Source organism: Stylophora pistillata, chromosome 11 (genome assembly GCF_964205215.1).
Source record: "Stylophora pistillata chromosome 11, jaStyPist1.2, whole genome shotgun sequence".
Classification (NCBI taxonomy): domain Eukaryota; kingdom Metazoa; phylum Cnidaria; class Anthozoa; order Scleractinia; family Pocilloporidae; genus Stylophora; species Stylophora pistillata.
The window spans coordinates 5682538-5707956 of NC_142529.1; the positions used below are offsets into that span (position 1 = coordinate 5682538).

The following is a 25419-nucleotide window of genomic DNA, read 5'->3' on the forward strand; positions in this document are numbered from 1 at the left end:
TTGTCGTCAACCGTGATCAGACGTGCGGGGTCCCTGGCCGCTTCATTGGTGAGAATGTCGCGTTACTGAGAGATGTTGTCAGCTATGCCGAGTCCTCTGGCACCCCTGTCGCAATCCTATCTCTTGACCAAGAAAAGGCCTTCGACCGGGTGGATTGGGGTTTTATGCGGTCCACTCTGGTCGCCATGGGTTTTGGTCCGTCCTTTGTCGCGTGGATTGACCTATTTTATACTCGTGTGCAAAGTGCTGTAAATGTTAATGGTTACTTGACTCCCTTCTTTAGTCTTTCTCGTGGTGTCCGGCAGGGGTGTCCATTATCTCCACTCTTGTATGTTCTTGTTTCGGAGGTCCTTGCTTGTAGCATTCGTGCAGACCCCCGTATTAAGGGTCTGTCTCTCCCAGGTTGTCCTCCGCTGTCTCCCATCTCTCAGTACGCGGATGACACGTCTCTCATACTTACCTCGGATGAAGACATCTCGGCTGCTCTTGACATATAAAGGTGTTATGAACTAGCTTCTGGATCGAGGATTAACCTCTCCAAATCTAAGGGTCTCTGGTTGGGTGGATGGCGGGGTCGCACGGACCCCCCAGTTCCTTTTGACTGGTCTCCTGTTAAGCTCAAGGTGCTGGGGGTTTTCATTGGCCCCGGTAACCTTGAGGAAGACAACTGTCGCCCTCGCATCAATGCGGTGGACCATGTTCTCAAGTCTTGGCGTGCTCGTGTTCTGTCTTTTCGTGGCAAGGCCCTCGTTATTAACGCTCTTGCCCTCTCCCGGGTTTGGTATGTGGCCTCTCTTATCCACATGCCGGCCTGGGTGGAGGTGGTGCTCTCTCGCCTGGTTTTTTCCTTTTTTTGGTCTGGCACGCGGGAGCTCGTCTCTCGCTCTGCCGTTGTTCAATCCCCCCTTTTTGGGGGTTTCTCTGTGGTGGACGTTCAGTCTAAGGTGAGGGCCCTCCTGGGCCAATGGGTGAGGAGATTTGTCTCTTCTCCCTCCAGTTGGGTCGCTCTCATGTCTTTTTGGTTTAATTCCTTGTTTGGTGTCTCTCCTTTTGTTGTGTTTTCTCGTCCTTTTAGTTTTGACCTAAGGGTCTTGCCACCCTTCTATCAAGCTCTGGTACTGGCGTGGCGTAAGCTCGACGGGGCTTTCGCCACGTCCAAAAACTCTCTGGTTTATGTTTCTTCGTGTCCTCTTGTCTGTTCTCCTGTCTTAACCATGTCTGCCAAGTCTTGTTACCTGTACCTTCTCTCTGAGAACATGGTCCAGCCTCATTGTGTTCTAAAGTTTGAGCTCATCTACCCCAATCTCGACTGGCCTGCCACGTGGCGCGCCTTATCTTTCTTTCATCTTGATCGCCGTGTTATCGATCTGAATTGGAAGATTGCGCACGGCGTCCTGTACACCGCCCGGCGTCTTTCCTCGTTTGGTTTGTCTATTCCCCTTTCTTGTTTTTGTGGGCCCCGGGTCGAGTCGCTCGAGCATCTGTTCTTTTATTGTCCACTTGCTCAGAGTGTTCTCGCCTGGGTGCAGTCTTTGCTATTTTGTTTCTCTCCTATGTGTCCTGTCATCACTCTTCGTCATGTCCTTTTTGGCTTTAACTCTGGCGACCTTGTTTCTGTTCCGCGTGTTTTTGTCTATCTTCTCAATGTCTCTAAGTTTTGTATCTGGCAGTGTAGGAATGATTTCCGGTTTCGTGGTACTCGTCCTAGCGCCGTGGCGGTGATTGCATCCATCAAGGCCCGCCTGAAGTCTTACCTACCAGTCTCCTTCAGGCGGTGCAAGTCTAACAGGCGTCGTCGCGTGTTCTATCGGCAGTGGTGTGCCCGTGGTGTCATTGCATCCGTGCATGGTGACTCCCTCCGGTTTGCTTTTTAGCTGTTTTGGTTTTTGTTGTGCCTCCCCTTGGCTGGCTAGGGGCTATGATTATTGTTTTGGTTTTTTCTGGTGCCTCCCCTCGTCTGGCTAGGGGCTATAATTATCGTTTTGGTTTTTTCCAGTGCCACCCCTTGGCTGGCTAGGGGCTATTATTATCGTTTTGGTCTGCTATTATTATTGTGAGTGCGTTCTTCCTTGGAGTAAGTGTGTAATTTTTAGGTGAGGTGGGGTTCGATTCCCCAGCGAGTTTGGCGTCTGGTGACCCTCGTTTCTGGTGGACCCCATCCCTAAGGCATTGCACGCCTGCCATGGGTTGGGCTTAGACATGTAGGTCGGCGGGCACTGCACCTCCCTTCATCGGGGGCCCGGCCGTCCACCTTAAACATAAAAAAAACATGAGAGTTTTCTAGCAGAAGGTCAATGGAAATCTTTCACGGTTGACGTCATAACTTTTGTATAATTGACTACACTTGAAAACTTACTTTCATGTTAAAAAGGATTGTTGGGATGCCTTGCTATATTTTTCTAAGATATTTATTTTTTGGGTAACAAACTTATATCATACTTTAAATTTAAGACTTGGTTCAGCATCATTTCAACCAGTAAAGTAGCAATAACTTTTAAAATTAATACAGTAATTGGTTTTTAACTGGGAGCAATGTGTAGTCTTTTGTTCAAATTTGCTGTAATATTATTGGCTGTAAGATTCAAGTGGTGTAACTCGTTCGTCATTGAATCAATCATCTTTTACGAACCAGACTTAGTTACGTCACCCGAAGTTGAATTTTGCTCAAGTTGTTAAAAGATCTCCTTCGTAGTTGACATCAGTCTTTGTCAAAATACTCTTTCATGGTAGATTGGACTACATGTACTTGATTAACAGTTTTAAATCTAAACAAGAAAATATCAAATTAGGTAATAGGGGCTTTGTATCGAAGTACAAGTTTGGTTACAATATATTAAAAGTTAAAATACCTTAAAAATCTAATTTTTATCAAGTACTAAAAAATCTTCGAAAAAATTAAAAGGCATAGAAAGCTGTTTTGCGCGGTGACAGGTTACTTTCCCAGACGAAGATTTTTGAAATCTTGAAATTACCAGCCCTTTACCTCAAAAGCGTGAATTCTGTTCACCTTCACGTCCCTTGTCACAAAAGATTCTTCTCCTTCAAATATTTATTTAACACGTGAGATCCATGTTAAATGATTTTCAGACACCAGATACCTTGAGTCTTAATATTACTTTTATTAGTCGAACCACCCAAGATCTAAGGCCTGTACAAGAAACACACTCCCATACCATGATCGTTTCTTAAGCATTATCGTTATCGTTACCTGTGGCTGAGTTTGCAAAATACTTCAAGCAAAAATCAGCAAATGGTGCTGATTTTTGAAAAAATGAGAAATAATTTACTATGTGAAGAGCTTAAATCAAGAGAGATTGTTATGTCTAAATGAGAAATCTCACCACACCCTACACCATACGTTCAAAGCACAATGATTCACAAGGTTTTCTTTGTATTTCACACTATAAAAAAAACCGTGCAACTGATTGACCAATTGTTTTTGTTAACAGATGATCATTCTCGCGTCTTATTGGAGGAAATAGAGGGTGATAAAAACTCCAGTTACATCAATGCAAGCTACATTCCGGTCAGTGACAATAAAACCACGTCGAGGTCGACACAACGACGCAATACGACAAGACAAGATAAAACTGTAGAATGACGTCGACACGACTTGTTTGATATAATGGATAGATAAATTGATGAACAATGAAACAGAGAGACAAAAAAATGTTTTTTACCTCTAAGGTATCTACAAAACTTTAACTTGAATTTTTTGTCTCTCCGTTCTCTTCCTTTTTGAAGTTTAAATTTTATCTGTTATTGTTTGTCTTCGAGAGCTAACTTTTTTATCAGACTTACCCACTATTTCAAAAACTTCTTAGCTGAAAAAAAACAACAACTACAACAATGGAAAGGACATTTAAATGGCTTGACATCGATATTTTAGTTGCCTATCATAAATTTCTGTCACCTTTTTCAAATGTCTCTTCTCAGACCTACGATGAAGTCACCATGACCTACATTGCAACAAAAGGTAAAAATCACGTGAGGCGTCTCATGGAAACATCGTCAATTGTCACACGCTAACACGTTTTATTGTTGAACAGCTTTTAATGGAATTTGATTCAACATATAGTCGGAGAACGAGCAAATGTCAGTAATAATGTGGGTCAACTTCACCGGGATCTTTGTCAGTATATTTAACCGTGTACCTTCTACAAATGGGACACCCTTGTAACTAAAAAAAAAGCGTCTTTGATTGAGGTTCGATCGTTGAAGGGAGTACTGTGTGGCTGCAAATATTACTGAGAATTCCCACACAGTTCATGCCGACGACAGTTTCTGTAATTTTAGGGGGCAAAGATTATTGCTCGTCATGAAGGGGTTCCATCACTTTATTGAATCTTTTACTGTGGCCTCGTTGCAGCATTTTGCGTTGTGTCAGTGTACGTCTTTCTTTGTGGGCAAAATACTTAGGGAAAAGCAGCAATAAATGATGGATATTTTCAAGAAACTCACTACACTCCCAAACAAATGACTTCTCCCATTCTTTTGTATATAGGTGCTAATTTGCCCCAGTGAAATTAACTAGTCTTTCGTCTCTCTTTTACAATTTTCTAACTGCTTTGTCAATGTCTGTTAGGTCCAACGTCTTCAACTATCGCTGATTTCTGGCGAATGGTCTGGCAGGAAAACAGTTCCACCATTGTGATGCTTACAAACCTGGTTGAGCTGGGAAAGGTAGGCTTAGAGAAATATTCAGGAAATATGCTTTGTGAGTGGTCTGTAAAACTCGCACCATAACCTCAGCCAGCAGGCCCAAAACCAAAATAACGAGTTGCTAGGCCACTCGCGTAGCATGCTGTACGACAAAGTTATTGGTCGCTACATATGTTATCACAAGTATTTTTTGTATCTTATCTTTAGGGAATATGTGATCAGTATTGGCCAGATGATGCTACCAAATTTGGTGCCATCACAGTTACCCTACACAAGACTGAAACCTTTGCCGATTACGTCATCAGGTCATTGATCGTGACAAAGGTGGGTTGTCCTAGCATAGACACACAGTTTCATTTCCATCTCTTAAGTGTTAAATGAAAGGTTTTGGTCATTTTCAGAGTAACCTTAATGTGCCTGTTACGTAATTACAGTGTACATGTACATGATAAAAAAACACAAATTGCGATGCATCCCAACATAGAAAACTGTAAACCACAACCATTTTGTACCAGTGGTAGATCTCGGGGTAGGGCTCGGGTTGTTCAGAATTCCCCCCTCCTCTCCTCCCTTGCCATCAGACTTCTAGGTTGTTTCACCACTTGTCTGAAAGCGAGACTTTTCCAACTAGAGCATTGCATATAAGTACTCAATTGAAACAATCAAAATATACCTTTTTGAAATATCTCTTAGGTTATTTAGCTATTTAGGCACTAGCGCAAAACAAGGACAAAAAATAGTTTTTGTTGTGAATCAAAGTGTAGACTTCTTGTCAAAAAAACTCCTGGATCCGCCGCTATATAACATTAAGTATTGGAGCTTTTTCTCTCTGTTGATAGTGCGTGTTGTACACTAAAATTCAGATAAGAATGATAATATTTGCTCATCTCTGTTAGAACTAAAATTACGTCATTTGAAATACGACATCTTGAATTATTTTTTTGTCACGGTAAACTACTTGCAAACAGTGACTACGTATTTTGGGCCAAGGAAGCTCTTATTATAAGAATATCCTCAACATAGATACAAATTTTCACCTAGGACGCAGAAAAAAGGAATGTGCAGCAGTTTCATTACGTCACTTGGCCAGACAAAGGTGTCCCACACCATTCCACAGCTCTACTTGGATTTAGGCAAAAGATTCATGCCAGGCACTTGGCTACTGGTGGACCACTTCTTGTGCACTGCAGGTAAAAAGTATTGTATTATTTGAAGACTTCAAATTAAATGCTTCACGTTTTGATATATTTTCCACGTGAAAATATGCCAAAGACCCTCCGTTAACCGTCTTTTCATCCTAAATTCTCGACGGATCGTGCTTGAAATAACTCACAGTCGCAGCACCGCTTTTTGATTAGGGAGCTTTAACAACGACGACGGCCACGGCAACGAAAACGTCTTGTCGAAATCTAACTTTTCGTTTTTGTAACTCTTTCGAGATTATTCCGATGTGTTTCACTTGGAAAATGCTGGCGAACTATTCAGTGACTTTATCACTACGAACTGCGTTAAAGTAAGGAAAAAGAAAGAAAAATTAACCGTCATGCCCTCACGTTCTCAAGAAAACCTAAAATTTGGTTATTTCACGCTGTTGTTTTGCCGAGAACGGCAAAGAAATGTACCAAAATGTTAAACGCACATGCAGGGCGATTGTCTTTGCTCATTAAGCCTATTGTTTTCTGCCGTTCTCGTTGCCGTTGCCGCTCTCGTTGCTAAAGCTCCCTAGTGTGTCCATAGTAATCACAGTAGCTAATCAGAAGAAAGATTAACGTCACAAGGAACCTATGAGAACTCGAATTAAACGAGTTGAACTCTCTGAAGTGTGAGAATTACATGTGTAAGTGTAGGGCTCTCTTTTAATGAGTGTAGTTAATAAATGAACCTCAGATATCTGCTCTCAATAGTCTTATTTGATCATACAAATGACGTCAAAAATTGTAAACTCGAGTAAAACCTGCCAGAAGCGAAGCCTATAGGTATACCCACAAAGTTTGTTTCTATTCTGGTTTGGTACTTCAAAAGTCAGATTTCCGACTTTCACTGAATTCCTAGTATGTTATCTTAGTTTTCCTGCCGTTTTCCCAGCCTTTGAGAATTCTCAATTTCTACACTCCTCTTCTTTAATTATTAACCTTTTTTTATTGGTACTCTTTTGTAGTGCTGGTGTTGGTCGAACTGGCACATACATTGCTATCGACGCCATGCTGGAGAGTGCTGAGAAGATTAAAACTGTGTTCATACAGAATTACGTGCAAGTCATGCGTAAATCTCGTCCTCAAATGATACAGAAAGATGTAAGCTAACAAATTCAACTTTTTTCCATGAGAGTAACAGCAGCATAATTCCTAGTAATTCTTCCCCCGTACATCTTTAAGAAGAATATATGTCATGATCATAGTGAAACTGATACGGTGTCTTAAGAACCCAAGCCTGGTCTTTATGATGACCGTCAAAGGCCAGTAATGTTTTTGCATAACGCTCAAATGATTCTAGAGTTTATCTCTTCGAATCCGCCATTTCTACACAAGTGTAGAAAATATTGTCATTCCAGATGACGTTATCCGAATTGATATATGTCTAAAAATTACAAGTTTAATAAAAAATGTTTGTAAAGCTCAGGACTTATGAAAAAAAGAATACAACTGTAGACTCTATTTATTAAGAAAAACATTGCAGTTAAAAAAAAAAAACTGAATTGCGTCTCTTTACAAGACAGTAAGAAATGATAAATGATCTATAACTACTACTATAATAAAATTACAGACGACTACTCTTAAAAATCACTTAAATGCTTCCCTCGCACTCTTAGCAATGAATGAATTTCCAAATCTATTTGTATTTACAAGAGGCGTGGCAAACCTCCTCTGCCTTCTCAGCTCATATGAAATAGAAACCGAGGGCAGGAGGCAGGAGGCTGGTAACAACAATGGGCAATTCCACTCTTGTCAAGTGGTTGTTTAGAAAACGTCTTAAGTAATGTAAAATAACCATATTCAACGAGTCAGCTTTAAAACGTGTTAAAGCTTTGGTGTAAATGGGGTATTAGTCACCTGAGAATTCGACTGATATATGGATAGATTTGGTCGACATCCTGTTTCAGAAGAGTTCATTTGTCTTAAAACAACGCTAAGGAAAGGTCACGTTTTTGTTGGTAATTAAGATACAGAGTTTGTTAAGCGCAGGTGATTTATTTTGACGATAAGGAATTTCTTAAATTTGGCTCTATCAAAAGCCGTCCATCTTAACAGTACTGGTATTGACTTTGTCTTTGTATAGGACCAATATGTTTTCTTGCATCAAGCAGTGATGGAAGCTTTGGTATGTGGAAATACAGAGATTGTCCCTCAGGACCTACGAATTACAATGAACAAGCTTGCCATGGTGCATAAACCATCCAAAAAGACTGCATATGAGCAAGAGTTTAAGGTAACTAGTAAATATTCCTAGTGACTAAATTTGCTTTTGTATGTTGTAAACTGCGAGAAGACGTTAATATCTGCAGGATAGTGTATCACTTGATTCTGAGAATTCTATTCAAAATGTGTCTTTGACTTTTTAACCTTGTCTTCATATTTCTTATACACTTTTAAGGATAAAAGAATCTCGACAACTAGCAACTGTCTCCCCCACAAATTAGACTTAAATATCAAACTTTACATCAAGTGTGCTTTTGTTCATGAATAACTCCTGCAATTAACCTTTTCACGTACATACCAGTGACAAATGAAGTTCGTTGTTGATCTTGCGTCACAGTACTTTGTGTCACTTTTCTATTTATTTAAATTTTTTTGTGTGTAACGGGGGGGGAGGTGTTTTGCGCCAATAAAAAACACTACCTTAATCCTTAAGGAGGCAGTAATATATTAGTTCGGTAAAAAACCAAAACACTAAAGAAACAACAATAAACTAGGACTGAAGCTAATGGCTTAGGATTGAGAGGATTAAAACGGATTGCAAAAGACGAACCCAGAGAATTTAGAATAAATTTTTAAAATGCCCAAGCAATGACACTACTTTTTTCAATTATGTGTTGTAGCGCTTGGAGCTTGTAACAGACGCCGAGGCTTCTCAAGAGGAAGCAAAGCAAGCATTTATGCCGGCAAATGTTGTCAAGAATAGGTTCCCTAACGTTGTTCCACGTAAGTGTTGCCTTGTCCTCGTTTGCATTTGTTTCCGAAACACTAAACTAGACTTTTATTTACTCCTGTGTTATTTCCTAGATGAGTCCTAAAGCAAGTGTTGTCATTCAGGCATGACTAGTGTACTGTTCGATTAGTGCGCTATTCAAGCTGCCGGTCATCGATCGTTCTGCATCATTTTGTTAGTCGTTTAAGTCAAGTCATAGCCTACAAGGGATTATGAAGTTGTACTGCGATGACTCAAAACAGATAAAATGTTGTAGGTTGGAGTGATGACTTAAGTCACTGTGTTGTGTTTTGAGACAGCTTGCGTAAACTTCACCCGAAAGTGACCCAAATAGGCGTGAAAGGAAGCTGTCTAAGGCATTGTTGGGCTTGGGGTGGGGAGAAATATCTCTTGGATGACTAAAATGTGTAAAATTCGACATTTGTTTCCCCAAAACTCCATACCAAATGTCAGGTGGCGCCTCACATTGAATAATGTTTCCAACCGAGACAATCTTTTTAACTTTTGTTGGGTATATTTTTGGTCTGCATAAATACCTTTACTTCTATAATTAAACACTCTTATTCGATTCTGTCCCAGTGGACAGCGCTCGAGTGCTCTTACAAGCTTCTTCACAAGACAAGAGTTACATCAATGCTTCATACATTGACGTAAGTGCAAAAATGACCTTTTCTTATTTGGTTATGGTATATTCTGTAATTCCAACATTTTGATCAGAAAAGAGTCAGAACTTTCAGGTTATTTACAATCTATATGTAAATATTCATTTTAAATTTTTTCCTTCTCGAGTTGTGGTGGTCTTATTCTTTTTCTGCTGATATACTCGTGTTGCTCAAATTGACTTCCCTATTTTCTTTTCATCTTTTATTTATCAGGAGTACAAACAACGTAATGTATACATCCTGACTCAAGCGCCATTAGATAACACTATTTTAGACGAGATAGAATAAATATATGAAGTTCATATATTTTGAACTGCGGTATTAGATACGTATGATGCACGATCCTCGCAGTAGTCAGGTCTGTGGTTCGAGTCCCGTACAGGCCTGATTTTTTTCAGGCCTGATTTTCGCTATTGCATAAATAGCGTTATCTACTGCGAGGATCGTGCATCATACGTATCTAATACCGCAGTTCAAAATATATGAACTTCATATATTTATTCTATCTCATTTGTCACTTCACGGGTTTATTACGAACCAACTTAACGGCCTGCTCCCAGTTGGCTGGTTAGCTCAATTGGTAGAGCGCTGCACTAGTATCGCAGAGGTCAGTGGTTCGAGTCCCGTGCAGGCCTGATTTTTTTCAGGTCTGATTTTCGCTATTGCATAAATAGCGTTATCTACTGCAAGGATCGTGCATCATACGTAACTATTTTAGACCTCTGGCAAATGATTTCTTAATATGATATTGGCACAGTTGTGATGTTTAATAACTTGAAAGAGGGAAAGCAGGTAAGGTTATGACATGTTTCTAAAAAGCGCATAGCAACACGCTTCACTCTTAGCAACGGAGAAGTCATTTAGTTCACTTAAGATAACTTAAGAAATTTTGAGAGACTAAACAGCCTTTTAGCATCCTTCATCGTCAAGAGAAAGTAATATTTTACAACGACTGTCCGAATGATTATGCTCTCAAATGTCATACTCTAGAGGTGGAATTCTTTACTGGAAAATCCTTCCTACCTCTTTTTAGATTCCTATCGTAAGTTTAAATATATTCAGTTAATGGTATCACGGAATCTCCTAGTAGCACTGCTTTTGTCTTTATAGAACTACCCACAATACTGGCCAAGCAAGGAATCCGCCAAGTATGGGGAAGTCACCGTCCAGCTTTTTTCTCAAGAGACTTCTAACAATATCACTACCCGACGATTCAGCGTAGAGAATGCAGCGGTATGGTTCGCTTGTTCTAGAATTTTTAGGTCCCCTTTTATCTGATTACTTTCAGGGCTCGACACTAACTTTGCAACCTACTAGCCAAGTGGCTGGTGACATCTTAGATGTTACGACAATGTCAGTTCGTTTACCAGCCAAACTGGCTAGTGGAAATCGAAATCCACAAGACAAAACTGAATTTCTACTAGGCTGTGGCTAGCGGGCTGTAGCTACCGTTAGTGTCGAGACCTGACTTTGGGGGGAACCTTTACTATAACAATAAGAAGTGTTTGTACGTTTTCGATGCGCAGGAGTTTGACCTTAACGCTTTCACTATCAGGAGAGACCAATGAAAAATTTTTCATAACATCATCAGTACAGTGTCTGGTAGAAAGATGATCAGTAGAGAGGAAAAGATTTAGTAGAGGATATTGTTTGATTTAGCTTCAGATTTTCTGTACTTTTGTATGACTGTGGAATCCAGCGGTGGAAGTCTTTCTTTTCTTCTTTTGCTTCTTTATTTTTCAAAATTCAATGTTTCATTCCTGGTAATGAAATTAATCCTGCATGGAAAATTGATTTTTTTTTAATAGGGGTATCCACTGTAGGATGTGTTTGGGAATTTTACAGAAAATCCCACGACTCAATTCACAAATACGTTCATTACACCTTGTTTCGCCTTTCACGCTTAGGCTAGTAGACCTACAATAAAACTAAAAACACACTAATAAATATTGCACTGTTTTCTTAAAATGCGAAGTTCAGAGTTTTTTTAAGTACTTCCAAGTTCTCTGAGGCTTCCCCACGAAGAAAAAAACGGATTGAAATCTCTGGAGGATTTCAAGTTCTCAACAGCAACAGCCAAAAGAGAGACTTGCTTATACGAGCACGTGGCCCTCGTGACGACTTATCAAAATCACTCGCTTTCTAATTAAATTTGTTCTTTAGCTTCCTAAGAAGACGTCAACTTTACAGCATATACAGTACACTGGTTGGGCCAACGCAAACTCGTGCCCAGATCCCCAGGAGATACTCGACCTGATGACCGCTGTTCAGCAGTCTCAGCAACAATCAGGAAATGGAGTCATTGTTTTTCAGTGCAGGTAAAGAGCACGCCTCTTCTTGATGTTATTACGCGTTGAAATGTTTTACTAGACATGACCCTAAACCCGCTAGGGGTTTGGCTAATAATGGTTCAATCGGTCTATACCTCATGAGAATAGCGTATGGTAACTTGTCAGATGCTTGAATCATATATAACTGCAAACGCGTACTTTTTGTACGACAAGCTCAGATTGTCATCTGAACATAAAACAATTTACCCTGTCTGCAATCTGCACCATCTACATTAATACTTAACACTTTTGAAAAATTAAGGGTAAAGAGACAAGGCGAGAAACTGTAACATCGTTCCACCAGAGTCTACGTTTCCACTTTCTTGATTGATTTCCTTTTATCTTTTTACAGCGATGGTATTGGCCGTAGCGGCTGTGCAGCTACTATAATGTCAGTGATCGAGCGAGTCAAGATTGAACAAACAGTTGATGTTTTCCAGACGGTAAAACTTGTTCGAGCAAAGAGAGCAGGTGCAGTCAACACTCTGGTAAGATGACAGGTGTCAAAAGTTGTGACTGTTATTACTTTACTCGGATTTAGATTAGCATAACAGATTACGTCTTCTCCGGCGCCTGTTAGTAACGTAATAGAATACCACATTTGCCTTTTCATACTGGGGTTGGGGTAAGGGTTATCACGTGCACCTAAAATCTTCCGCCCGTCATTCTTGCTAAGACTGAATTTTCCTTTATATTGAGCAGTTCATTGTTTTTCATGTTAAATAGTTTTTGCTTATTTTTACTTATTCCTAAGCTTCCTTTGCACAGTGCTGGGTGCCCACCATTCAATAGTATATCCCTCGTGAGCTTAAGGTGTGCTGTTTTTTATTCATCTTTCAGGAGCAGTACATGTTCTGTTACAAGACAGTTGTGGCTTAATTAGACTCTTTCAGCACCTACTCAAACTTTGCAGAAAGTTAAAGAGCATTGCAAAGTATAAAAGGTGTGACAGACAGAAATGATCTACATCCTCGAGTGTTTTTATGACTGAGCTGTGTTCGGCAGCTTTTTTTCTTCATATTAAAATTTTTATAATATGTTAAATTTACCTCTAAGTAGAAGGCCTTTCGCTCCAGTATATTTGCAAAAAAAAGTTTTTTATAAAGTTTTCTATATTTTAGTATTATTCATAAAATATTTCAAGTAAAAGTAGGTAAAATAAGTCAATACAAGTGAAGGTGTTGTCAGCTAAAGGAGGTTCAAAGTTTGATAATAGATGTACTTACCCCAGATTCTGTTATGGTAACTTGAAGCACAGACATGTGTCCCTACACGGCTCAGTACAATGGCAATATCATTAATTGTGTTATCGTAGTTTTCAAACTATCCCATTAAAAGAGAGAGAGACTACATTTTCAGTGTATGTAGAAAGATTTAGAACACAAAAACTCTAAAAAATTTATTACAGTTATAGAATTTTGTAGTATTTTGTAGTTTAAGGTAAAGGAAAGTTTGTTTGTAACTTACATATTTCATAATATTTTTTCTTAAAAGTCCATGTGAGGTTTTAAAGTTATCGTTTCGTGTCAAAATCGTTGGATTCAAAGTGGAGGTTTGTAGTTCTATAGTTTGTTTTGGAGTGTTAACGTGCCGTTTGGGTTTACCTCCAGTATCTAGATTTAGTTCTCATTATATTCCATTATCAAATCATATGAGGTCACACAACATCAATCTATGAAATTGCCTTTTTTCTCTCTGAAATATGATATATTTTTGTATAGTAGATTTTTGTCAATGAAATGATAAATAAACTGATTTTTTTAGCGCTTTATGCAAAATTAAAACGTGCAAAGCACATTGAACTGTCTAACATTCAACAATTGTATAATTTTACAAAAGTAAAGTATAGAGTTATTTAAGCGTAAAGATTTATATTCACATAACTATTGATTGATTGATTGAAATCAGTATTTTTTTTAAACTGTGGTCATATTCACCAATCTCAAAGTTAAAATTTTCTTTATTCTGTGAATTTTGTAGTAATCGGCCTTCGGATTGGCTATTCGAGCGAGTAAAAAGGGCCCATTTTGACCGCTGGACTTTTTCTCGGTCCATGAGATCACGAAGAAAGCACTCGGCCAGTATCCAGCCCCCTTGACCTCACGCTTCGTCAATAACGCATATATCGATAACTAGTCAATGCATTTGCACACGTCAGCAGCAAACACCCATAAGCAAATAGTAGACACTGAATCGCCGGATCAGAGCGCGCGTTCTGTTGGATATGTTATAAAAGGTACTTAGATTTTCTGGGAATCCCAATAGTGAAAGTAATACTGCTACATCCATAGCATTAGAGGGTAAAATTCAAACTGCCGAACCAACTGACCCACACATACATTTGTGTAACTACTATAAATACTGCAGAGAGCTAATTATATCATCATTTAAAAATTAACATAAACTGATTGACAACCACGAGTTTCCGAGAGGAGCTTGAGTTTTCTGTTCAAATAGCCGCTTATTAAGTAAAACAATTGTGATCGCATACCGTGACACACTAAATCAAAACATGGCGCAGTTTCATCTGGAGCTTTCTTCCCGTGTGGCTTTTCTCGCTGCACTTCTTCCTCTGGCTTCAGGTGAGCACCGTATTATTTGAAATCTACTCATAACGTTTGTTCATCATTTTAATTATTAAATTAAGCGGAATTGGTTGGATATATCTGTCACTTTTGAGTTCTAAAGCCTAAGACTTCCGCACCCCATCGCAACTTCATCCCCACTGCAGACAGCATCAGCAACGTTTTCTTTTAGTTTTAATTATCAAATATAGCGAAACGGGTTGTAAACATCTTTCACGTTTGAGTCCTGAAGTCTAAATGCCTGTTATTCAAACGAGGTCTAACCCAAACCGCGGTTCTACCTTAGCAATGGGCCTCAGGTATTCTCTCAGTCAAAGGGTTGACTAAATGATTAGATAAATGTCCTTCGACTGTTAGTTTTCGGCCCTCTTGTCACTGTTCACAAAAAATAAATGTTCAGATAAAAGGTTCGGCTTAAATAAAGATGGGTAGAACGCGGTTTTGTTAACCAACGCCTAAACTTTGCTTAAATAACCGGTCCAAAGACTTCCGCACACCATCGCAACTTAAATGCTAATGCAGACAGCATCAATACCAAAAAGATAGGAGAGCTACTCCGGTTTTCGCATATTTTTCCTGAAAAGATCATCTTACAACGAACGGGAAAGTTGAAAACCTTTATGCTTTTATAACTTGCCCAGTGAGGAAGCTAAGAGAAATTTACAAAAGTCAGTTTAAACTTTGAATTATTCAGCAAACAGACGGTCTGAAACGACTGTTTCTGTAAAGCTATCAGGTGGTAGTATTTGCTTCAATTTCAAGTTAAAGGACTCTTGGAAATTATTCTACCCGTACTATTTACTCAGTAATTTTAGCTATACAATTTAGTACAAAGATTTCCATTAAACCCGGTACTATTCTAAGACAAAGTTCGTCGTGAAGATGTCATGTTATTTTTCATAACAGAATTGTATGCATAATGAGGTAAGGACTAAGTATTATGGATTATGCCCATTCCAGCAGAGTCAGTTCACTCAGCTATCATCTTCCTGTATTTCACCCCAGAAACTGTCCATTTACACAAAAAGTCAACCTTTCTTTGCTCCAAGAAAGTGTTTAAGACCCAGTTTTGCCTGGGCCGAGGTCATTTTACTATATTTCCTTCAGGCAGCTGGTAGGTCGACTGATAACGTCCGCGGTCGAGTTACCGTTTGAATAATGAATATTTGGGAGAGGGGCGAAGCTTAGAGGGCAAATGTGAAACTTTGAGGACAATCTCTCAGCTGTGGATATTATCAGCAGACGTCACTATCACTGGATGAAAGAGAACTAAATGAAAAAGAGATAAAAGAAAAGTGGGCTTAACAAAGGAAAAGAGAAAACATTACCTTTTTTAGCCGTAAGAGGGGGGACATCGGTCACTGCGGAATAACGCTTTAGCGCTAAAAAATGACTGGAATCTAATTACTCCTTACTCTATCACCGCTTAAACAAATTTTTAGCTCGTCAGAATAAAGGAAATGAGCAGTAGCTGAAGAAGCTCGAAGCTGAAGTTCTAGAAGAAGAGCTGAAGTACAATTTTAAGTAACATATAAGATTATGCGGGAGAATAAGGATACATTCGAGCTCACATCTAGTATAAGAAACCGTACAAAATTCTCATTGGAAAACTGGCATTAACATGATGACTTTTAAAACGAAATTTCCCTTGAAGAACTTTTGTAAAGAGGCAGTTTTTACCTTAACAGCTGATAGCCCTGGAGTGCACAACAAAGATTCAAACTGACGAACAAACAGACAAGCACACTTAAACAGCTATAAATTCTGCAAAGAACTAAATGGGATATCATTTAGAAATTAACATAAACTGATTGAAAACTACAAATTTACATGTAATGACGACATGCCACAAATTATGCAAAAACGAGCTTGAATAGCAAGGGAACAAAGACATCTTTTGTCGGATGAGCTTTCTGTTACAAATGGCCGGTCATGCAAAACAATCGTGCGGTATTCCGTGACAGTTTCGGTCGCAACGTGTCGCAATTCGATCTCGAGCTTTGTTTCCGCATAGCTTTTCTCGCTGTACTTCTTCCTCTGGCTACAGATGAGCACTATATTATTTGAAATACAATCGTAAGGTTTATCTTTATTCTAATTCAATACATCTAGCGGATTTAGTTGAACATGTCTAAATGTTAAGCGCACATCACAACTTAATGGCCGATGCAGACAGCATCAATACCAAAAAGATAAAAGAGCTGCTCCGAGTTTCGCAGTTTGTTAATGATAAGATTATCTTACAAAAAACCGGACAGTTAAAATCCTTCAGGCTTTTGTGACTAGCTCAGTTAGGGACATGAAGGAAAGAGTTACGAAAGTCAACTTAAACTTTGAACTACTCTGTCAGAAAGTCTGAATCCATCCTGACGCTGTCGGGCGGTAACATTTGCATCAATTCAAGTTAGCTCCCGGTTAGCTCAATGGATAGAACGCTGGACTGTTGTGCGGGAGGTCGAGGGTTCGAGCCCCGGCCGAACCAACACTCAAGATCTTAAAATAAATGAGAAGAATATGCTACCTTTCTATAACATCAAGAAATGGTTAGATATTCTAGTCTTCTCAGATAGGGACGAATAAATGGAGGTCCCTTCTCCTGCAGGGTTAGGGGTAGGTGACGTTAATTTCCCACGCACGAGATTACTGTGTGATGGATGTCCTCCCCTGAGGTGGGATGGGTGGGGTTTGTTGGAGCTTAAACCTCGTAGGGAACTCGTGTCTTATTGTTTCTGCTCCTGTACTTGGTACAAATCCTCAAATAAATAAATAAAAATAAATAAATAAATAAATAAAAGCACCCTTGGATATCATTCTACCTGTACTATTTATTCTAAAAACGATTCCATTTAATCCGGTATTTCACTAAGGCAGAACTGGGGTCATAGATAGTCGACTGTTTTTGCCGTTGTTGTTGTTGTTTTTTTTTTTCATGAAGAAACTGTATGCTTAATGAGGTGTGAATGAATTATTATTTATTATTCTACTACAATGTCATTTTACTAAATAAGGTCACGATAACGCTCAAAATATGCCACGGTAATACACTGTGGAACAGGACAAAAAACGCAGTAAGAAAATGGCCGCACTGAACGATCCAAACTTTCTTTTTCGTTTTATAAGCTTGGCTTGTAAAGAAACGATATTTCAAGCGATACAGATTTTTAATTTGTGACTATTATCTTCTGTAGGAGGCATAAGAGCACTATATATGATTATATATTGTTATATATTATTAGTACATACTAAATGGTGGATAGCGTTGAAGACGGGCACTGATAGGAGACTCAAACTCCGACTTTCCTTTGCAATGTAAGAGAGAAAATAGGGTCCATCAGGATTTACAATATTTTATTCAAATGTCAACCTAAAATTATCGGTACAGTTGAAAATTTCTCTTTATCTATATCTAGCTCAGTTTGAAAGCATAGAGAAATTTTCCAAATTTCAATTAGACTTTAAATTATTTAGCCAACAGAGAGACGGTTCTGACACTATTGTGTTGCAATGAAGCTATTGACAATGCACGAGGTGGTCACCTGTGCTTCAATTTCATTAAACAGCACTCTTAGAAATTAATCTACCTGTTCTAAGCAGCTTAAAAGAAAGCTTTTACAATTCCAATGATAGTAATTTGTTTTTGCCAATGTTTCTTTCCTCAAAGAACTGTATGCATAACAAGGATGAATTAATTTTATTTTAGATTTTGCTTCTTCCAGCATAGATTAGTTTACTCTGCTATTACATGCCAGTCGTTTCGTGCCCATGGATCTTTCGTATCCAGGCTCAGACGTTTTATACGCACTTTCGATCAGTTCGTACTCAAACCTCTGGTCGGTTCATAGCCAACAAATTATGGCAAAAAATGTTTAAAACAAACATAAACATTTATTTCATTTATCATAGTAGTCACAAAAAGCTAATTCTAATCACAGAAGCATTGAAAAGTTATCTTTTAGTTAATATTCTTGGAAAATCGTGACCTAGTTGACCCATCCCAATATACCGGTTTTTTTGCCTTCTACCACGCAGCGCTTACGCCTAAATCTACTTGATCTGCTTAGTAAAAGAGCTAATATCTAATTCATAGTAACGTTGAAAAGTTATCTTACTCTTGAACAGTCGTGACCTAGTTGCCCATGCTGACTTATTCTAGCTAAGGTATTTTGCCCATTATTACGGAGCGGCTATACAACTAAACGTACTTATTGTACTCAGTTATAAATTAAAAATCCTAGTAGTAAATGCAAGTAATGTCTAAGCTCAGTTCATCACTGCCCTGTTTATATTGGCACATCCTTTGAGAAGCTGCCTCAGTGACTTCTCCTTCTTGTTGAAGGCCTCCCAAGGTTCGAAGAGCCGCCTCTCCACTTCACGATAGGTGGACCTTTGCATTCGCTTAAGCTTGCGCTCGGAGACTAGACAAATTCCAGTGGAGGGCACCTATCATGTGCATGATAATAATTAGCTGTTATTGTCAAGAAACTTGCAAGTATAAACAATAGAAAAGCAAACGACACCTACCTTACGCGGACCACTGACACTTTTATTGTTAAGGAAAGTCCAATAATATAACAAATAAGATCACACATATACCTTGCACGGGCGTGCGTGCATCTTAATTGTTTTGTGAATACTAGGATAAGTGAAATAAATGTTTATCTTTGTTTTAAACATTTTGTGTCATAATTTGTTGGGTACGAATTGACCAGAGGGTTGGGTACGAACTGATCAAACGTGGGCACAATACGTCTGAGCCTGGGTACGAATCGTTTGGGTACGAAAGATCCATGGGTCCGAAACGACTGGATACCCTGCTATTCTGTTGGATCAACCGGTACATTCTTACATTGCGCCTCGGAAACTGTACATTTTCACTAAAACTGAACTTCTCTTTGCTCTAAGAAAGCCAGTTTCAAACCCACTTTAATCATCATAAACTTTCTTCACTTGCCCTCCAGTGCATCACAAAAGTTTCAATAGAAACTAAAATCTTTCCTCATTTTCTCTAAAAGTGAACACCTTCAGAAAAGATATTGAGAGTATTTCAATGCCGCAGATTTGATTATTCATAACCATGTTACCCCTATGAATGATAATAAGCATGTAGCATCTCCCGGCATCAGTATCACCACTGAATCAAACACCAAGGTCATCAGAATAAAGGAAATGATTGCAGACTCAAGGAGCTCTTTATTTTTAGAAAAATTATGCAAGTATCATGGGAAATCATAAGAGCACAGCGCAGAGAACTTGTGTACTGATGTTAGGGTACAATAGCCTAATAAGGACTTAGATTTCTTTGTAATTTTTGATAAAATTGGTAAGTCATTTTGAATGCAGACAAGCTCTAATTTTTACTATCTGTGACATGGACTTTATAGTCAAGGAATATAATAGAGACATATAAGGCTTACATAATTGGCATTCACAGCCAACCCATGATCCCTTTTGCAATAGTTATGAGTTTCTTAATTAAAATGCAAATGTAAAATTTGCTTTTGTAGGGGCTTGCGTTGATTTAGATCTTGGAATGGGAAGGGAGACGATTCCCAACAATGATATTACTGCTTCTACTGTACAAAGTGTTCACACACCAGCCCAGAATGGTCGACTGAACTACACATCAGGATCGTCATGGTGTGCAGGAACAAGTGATACTAACCCATATCTACAGATCGATCTACAGACACTTCATATCATCTGTGCTGTGTCTTCTCAAGGAAATTCTCAAGCAGATCAGTGGGTGAAGAATTACACACTACAATTTTCCATGAATGGGACAACCTGGATGGACTACAAGGAAGGTGGACAAATCAAGGTATAAAGGACTTTCACACTTAAAAAAAATTACTACTGTAATAATATAAGAGTCCTGATTGCATGAGTTAACGTTTTTTAATTAATACTTCAATAATATTCAATGCAAGTGATTGTTGCTTCTTAAAAGTGGATTAAATTGTCTATAGATGCATGCTGTTATCTCAACCTACATGTAGGGAAAAGTAATATGTGGTCAGATATACTGACTGTTTGTTTCTTCACTAGGTTTTAATAGGAAGTAATGACAGGAACTCAGAAGTGAAGCATGTTGTTTATGGAGTGTTAACAAGATATCTGCGATTCCTGCCAAAAACTCACCAGGGTGCAGTGTGTATGAGAACAGAGGTGTTTGGAGAAAAAAAAACACCCAGTGAGTGTAGAACTTATATGTATTCTTGCATGTTTACAGTGATTAAAGCTCAACTTTTTTCAAATGGGCCATTTATTACTGAAAATTATGTTGTGGTCACCAAAAACAAAAAGCTTAGTGCCAGAGGGATATAGATGAAAAAGGTAAAGGTGGGAATATTATCATGGTGAGAAGGTTAATTTTATCAATGATAGAAATGATTTTCTTGTTTCAAATTTTGGTTCAGATTTTTTTCTTTTGCGGTATATGAAAGCATGCATGTGGTATAGCTTTTCTAATCAAAATAGATCAATTTTATCCTATTAACTACAAATGCAAGGGCCATAATGGAAGAAAATCATACATTGTTTTGACAATAATGGACTGGAAGCATAGGAAGAGTTGTGTGGGAAAAGGACAGAGGTTTATATAATCTCGGGAAAAGTTTCTTGAATTTATGAAAAATGATACACACTTTAAAGGGGACAAAGAGTACTATGAACAGTATTTGGTTTATAACCCTAATGCCATCAGTATCCTAGGTTCAATTCACTACTTAGTTCACATTAGATTGAAAACTCTGAAAGATGCTTCATTGAGCACAGAAAAGTACTTGCTAAATATTGCTTAAGAGACACATCTCAACATGTTACATGTAAGTTTGGTTTTTAACTTTTTTAGCCATACAGTAACTTGATCTGCCACAAAAAATTGAAATAAACTTTAATTGATTTACTTTCAACTGCTAAAACTTCCACTTTGAATTGCAATCTTTGCAATTTTAATTGGTGCATTTTAATTATAATACTGTGAGTTTATTATACACAAGTGAACTTTTAAAAATGCGCATGCACTCAAATTGTCTAGTTTGAAAGTGAATAGCAAGTACTATTCACTTCCAAATAGTGGATGAGACAGAATTGTGTGGCAGGAGTTGAATCACTGAACGTTTTTTGGTAAAAATAATGAAAGAAGTACACTTAATGTTTTGATATCTGACTGTGTCTATAGATGTACTGTTACAATTGTTCACCTCAGTGATGTTGAAAGAGGTGGATAATCAATAAGCCATTAAGTGGCAAGGTAATTATCCATCACTAGTCACCTTCACTCTGGTAACTAATTGTTAATGATCATTATTTTCTTGCAGCTTGTGATATGAATGCCATTGGTTTGGCCAATGGTGGTAAAATTCCAGACGGCAGCTTCACAGCCTCTTCAAAATTTAGTGATGGGGTTGGCTATGTAGCTAAAAATGGTCGACTGAATAAAGATAAAGCATGGGCTCCCAAGACAAGTGGCAATGATCAGGACTACCTACAAATTGATCTGCTATATGAGTATATTATCTGTTCCACAGCCATTCAAGGAAATCCAACTTCTAATACCCAAGCTAAAGAATGGACTACACATTACAAGATTCAGTTATCTCTTAATGATACCACTTTTGACACCTACAAAGAAAGCAATAATGACAAGGTTGGTAACATGTCAAGGTCACAAACATGAATGCCTAAAATTTGCATCTGGTGCACTCTCTAAACTTTTCGAGCCAAGAGTAGGCCCTTACCGAATGGACAGTTATGTAAAGTATCTGCAACTATCTGTCTCGTATCTGTTACAGTACGGCACAATGTCTGTAATGGTGTTATTCATATCTGCAGCATATCTGCAATTATATATGTTTACAGTTATTTCACAGATATGTAGGGACTTCTTTCAAATATCTGCAAAGTATCTTAGGAAATTGACATTTATTTAACATATATGTAGGTGATCAAACAGAGTGAGTTAGAAATCAAGGACCCGGCCATCTTTTAAATTGTCATCATATGCCAGTAATGATATTTGAATTTGCCCTACTAGGAGACCATAATTTATTTGATTAAAAGCTGACCAAAAATTGAGTGTCCAAGCTACCAAACTTTTAAACAATTAATTGTGTAAAACTACTAAGATCTCTATGGAAAATAGCATATTGATTGAGTGACATGTAATAGTTTGCAAAAGGGGTCTTCTCAGCCTTGTCTTTAAAAATCCTCTTTATTGTGGTATTTAACCTTGTGTCCTTCAACAAGAACTGATTACAACTGTAGGGTCCAGAAATAAATTCACACAACCAATTTTCTATCTGTACATCAATTTACTCGCTTTGCAAATCTAACATGAAAACAGGTCAACCTTTTAATAAACAAGTGGGTCATTGTTTTCTTCAAAAGTGTTTAGCTTACTTGGATCAGCTGTCCCGCCGTTAGTGATCGTCAACTAAACCTATATCTGGAATTATTTCATTACTGTTCGGTTCTTCTACGTTTCATAAATGTGTGAAGGAAGTTCTTCATGATTTTGTACTTCGACGCAATCCAAAAGTTAGCCTGAATCAAAAACTATGTCCTGCAGTGTGAATCCTGACCATCCATTTTCAGCTGTTCAAGAATTCGAAATCAGCGATCCATTTGAACCATCGATGTGATCTTCAAAACACAGTGCAGTTAAAAGAGGGGTTGGTCTGAAATTATTACAGCTTGGAGCTTCGATTAAAGCATTCCTCACAAGACAACTTAAGCTTTGGTAGCAAAGGATTTGCAACGCAGCGAATAGGTGTTGAAACGCTTGCGTTTCTTTCAATCAGTCCGTTTGGCCGCCATCTTGCTTTACATTGTAGATGGACGAGGGGGGAATGGTACTAAAAGTATAAAACGCGTTTGATTGGATATGCTGGAATTTCAAAGCTTCTTCGGTAAACTTTGTTATTTTGGCGGCACTTCTGATTTCTTTTCGTGGTGTGATAAATTTCAGTTATTCAAATGCTTGCACGTGGCGTCATTTTAGCGTGCTGCAGACTTATAGTTCGGCTTACAGATAAAGATCAGCTCTGCAAAATGTCAAAAAGGAATAAATGAATTACCAAAGTATCAACACGTCTTCAAGAGGTTAATGGTGAGTGACACCCATTTTTTTAGTGGTGAAACTTAAAACTTTTTTGTTTATTTCGTTCATAGTTGTGAATGATGACCTTATCGAAACTATGAAATAACTGTTTGTAGCAAGACTTACTTCAAACAGATAAGCTTAGTTGCTGATACCTTCTTTCCCTATAGACTTTCACCCTGTGAAATTTACTGAGGATGGAATAGAGTGCCTGTTCCGTTGAGGTAAAATTGAGATTGCCGGTACTGATGTTGAGGCAGGCTCTTTGTGTGACACATTCTGGGAGGATGCAAATAGCAAAGGGCTGGTCCCAGCAACAATTCTCACTTTTCGTGGTATGTAAACTGAATAACCCCTCATTTTTTCTTTTTTATCTCAACAATTCAATTCTTTAGATGGTCCTTTGCCTCTATTTCATGTTTCAAAGGTAAAGAGTGTTTGATAAAACTAATTTATGAATTACTTTCTTCTTTGCCAGTAACTAAACCACAATGATGATATTTTTTTTATGAAGTGATAGTCTTTTGCAGAATTGATTACTACTTCCCTTGCTAACCAAGCTTACACTGTCACTTTGGACCTTGTCTTTCATCATTTTGATTGATTGATTATAGTTAGGGAAGGGGGCTATTCTAAGTGGTAATCTCAATCTCTGGAAATCTAGGTACAGTGTGCATGGTCAAACAAACCACTGTACTCTCCTTGGTTGAAATTTTTGTCAGTATTTTAGATTATGAAACTCCATGTTACCAACATAATCAACTGTTGGGCTGTTTGTTGGTAATCCACAATTTCAATCATTTGAGAACTGACTTGAACATTTGTCTTTTCATTGCTTCCAAGGTTTTGTTCTGGATGAGAAAAATTATAGAAAGCAGACTGCCACAGTTGTAAATAAAACCTTGCAAGATATTTTGTTGTGGAGTTTGTTGAGAAGTATCAAAAAAACAAATTTAAAACCACTAGAACTTTTTTTAGCACAATTTTATGATTATTCCTGTATTTTTTAATTATTTTTTAAGTATTACATGTTCTAGTTGATTAGAAGAGAAATAAAAATTGCATACATACTTAATTTATATCAATAAACTATGTGAAATAGATAACATTGCAGTGTGTTATTAACTTGTTCTTAATTAATGAACTACACTGGTACCCTATGCCACCCTTGATAGTCTCCCCTATAGCCACAGTAGGGATCCACAGATAGCTAACATATCTGTAGTAGCAGATATTTCCACAGATATGTAAGTACTGTTGGTTTTTCATATCTGTCACATATCTGTCACAGTTAGAAATTTTGAGCCAAATTCCTATATGTTACAGATAGGTCATGCAGATATATTTCACAGATCTGCTGCAAACCTGAGGAACATATCTGTAGCCTATCTTCCTGTTTGGTGAGGGGGTGCATGTTCTTTTCTTTTTTTTCAAATTTCAATCTTGATGAGAAATTTTCTTTTTCATTGAATGTAAAATAATGGTGAGCTAAAAAAGCACAAATCTAACATGTAATTCATACTCGGAATCCTGCAGTTGTCAGTGATTTTCAAGTGAACTTCAATTTTGTGTCAGCAGAAAGGTCAGCAAGGTACTTGTATGAGAGTGTATATGTCTCTCAAGGAGACAATTGCTGATCCTAGCAGTATGCAGGAAGTGTGCACAAGTATGCACAAAGTTTGTAATGGGCCTTGCTCACCATAGAGTGTTTGTGTCCCAGTGGTAGAGCATCCGAGTGTGGAATCCAATAGAGGTTTGATTTCTCATGGGGACTCAGAACTTTTTCTTTGTCCCATGCTAGTGACAAGACAATATATCTTTCTCTAAGAAAATTGTTGTAGCAATAGTTAACAAATGAACAATATTGTTGTAGCAATAGTTAACAAATTAACAATAATTTTTAGAAATTATGTTAATTTGTTTTATGTTTCTAC

At 38.1% G+C, this 25419-nt stretch overlaps 2 protein-coding genes, 1 long non-coding RNA gene and 1 pseudogene across 4 annotated transcripts in view; all 4 read left to right on the plus strand.

Moving 5' to 3' along the window:
- Positions 1-803: 803 nt before the first annotated feature.
- Positions 804-2056, plus strand: LOC148719791 (uncharacterized). The gene has a single exon (XM_088737463.1). It carries the CDS (start codon positions 804-806, stop codon positions 1872-1874), a length of 1071 nt encoding a protein of 356 aa, XP_088593589.1. The 3' UTR covers positions 1875-2056.
- Positions 2057-3558: 1502 nt separating this feature from the next.
- LOC148719792 (receptor-type tyrosine-protein phosphatase alpha-like) lies at positions 3559-12679 on the plus strand (annotated as a pseudogene). Its single transcript, XR_015993343.1, has 14 exons — positions 3559-3687; positions 4586-4683; positions 4870-4986; positions 5704-5852; positions 6821-6956; positions 7939-8088; positions 8699-8801; positions 9388-9458; positions 9684-9729; positions 10174-10262; positions 10581-10703; positions 11634-11788; positions 12153-12288; positions 12641-12679. The product of XR_015993343.1 is annotated as a receptor-type tyrosine-protein phosphatase alpha-like (transcript).
- A 1587-nt stretch (positions 12680-14266) lies between these two features.
- LOC111342861 (protein sidekick-1-like) overlaps positions 14267-25419 on the plus strand; it is a 38769-nt gene continuing 27616 nt past the window's right edge. Inside the window, exons 1-4 of the mRNA XM_088737369.1 lie at positions 14267-14382; positions 19890-20203; positions 20431-20575; positions 21705-22033. Of these exons, the coding sequence (XP_088593495.1) occupies positions 14313-14382; positions 19890-20203; positions 20431-20575; positions 21705-22033 (858 nt within the window). The 5' untranslated portion in view covers positions 14267-14312. The remainder of the gene's footprint in view (positions 14383-19889; positions 20204-20430; positions 20576-21704; positions 22034-25419) is intronic.
- Positions 22770-24794, plus strand: LOC148719793 (uncharacterized). Its single transcript, XR_015992920.1, has 3 exons — positions 22770-23494; positions 23656-23820; positions 24329-24794. It is a non-coding gene; the product is annotated as an uncharacterized LOC148719793 (long non-coding RNA).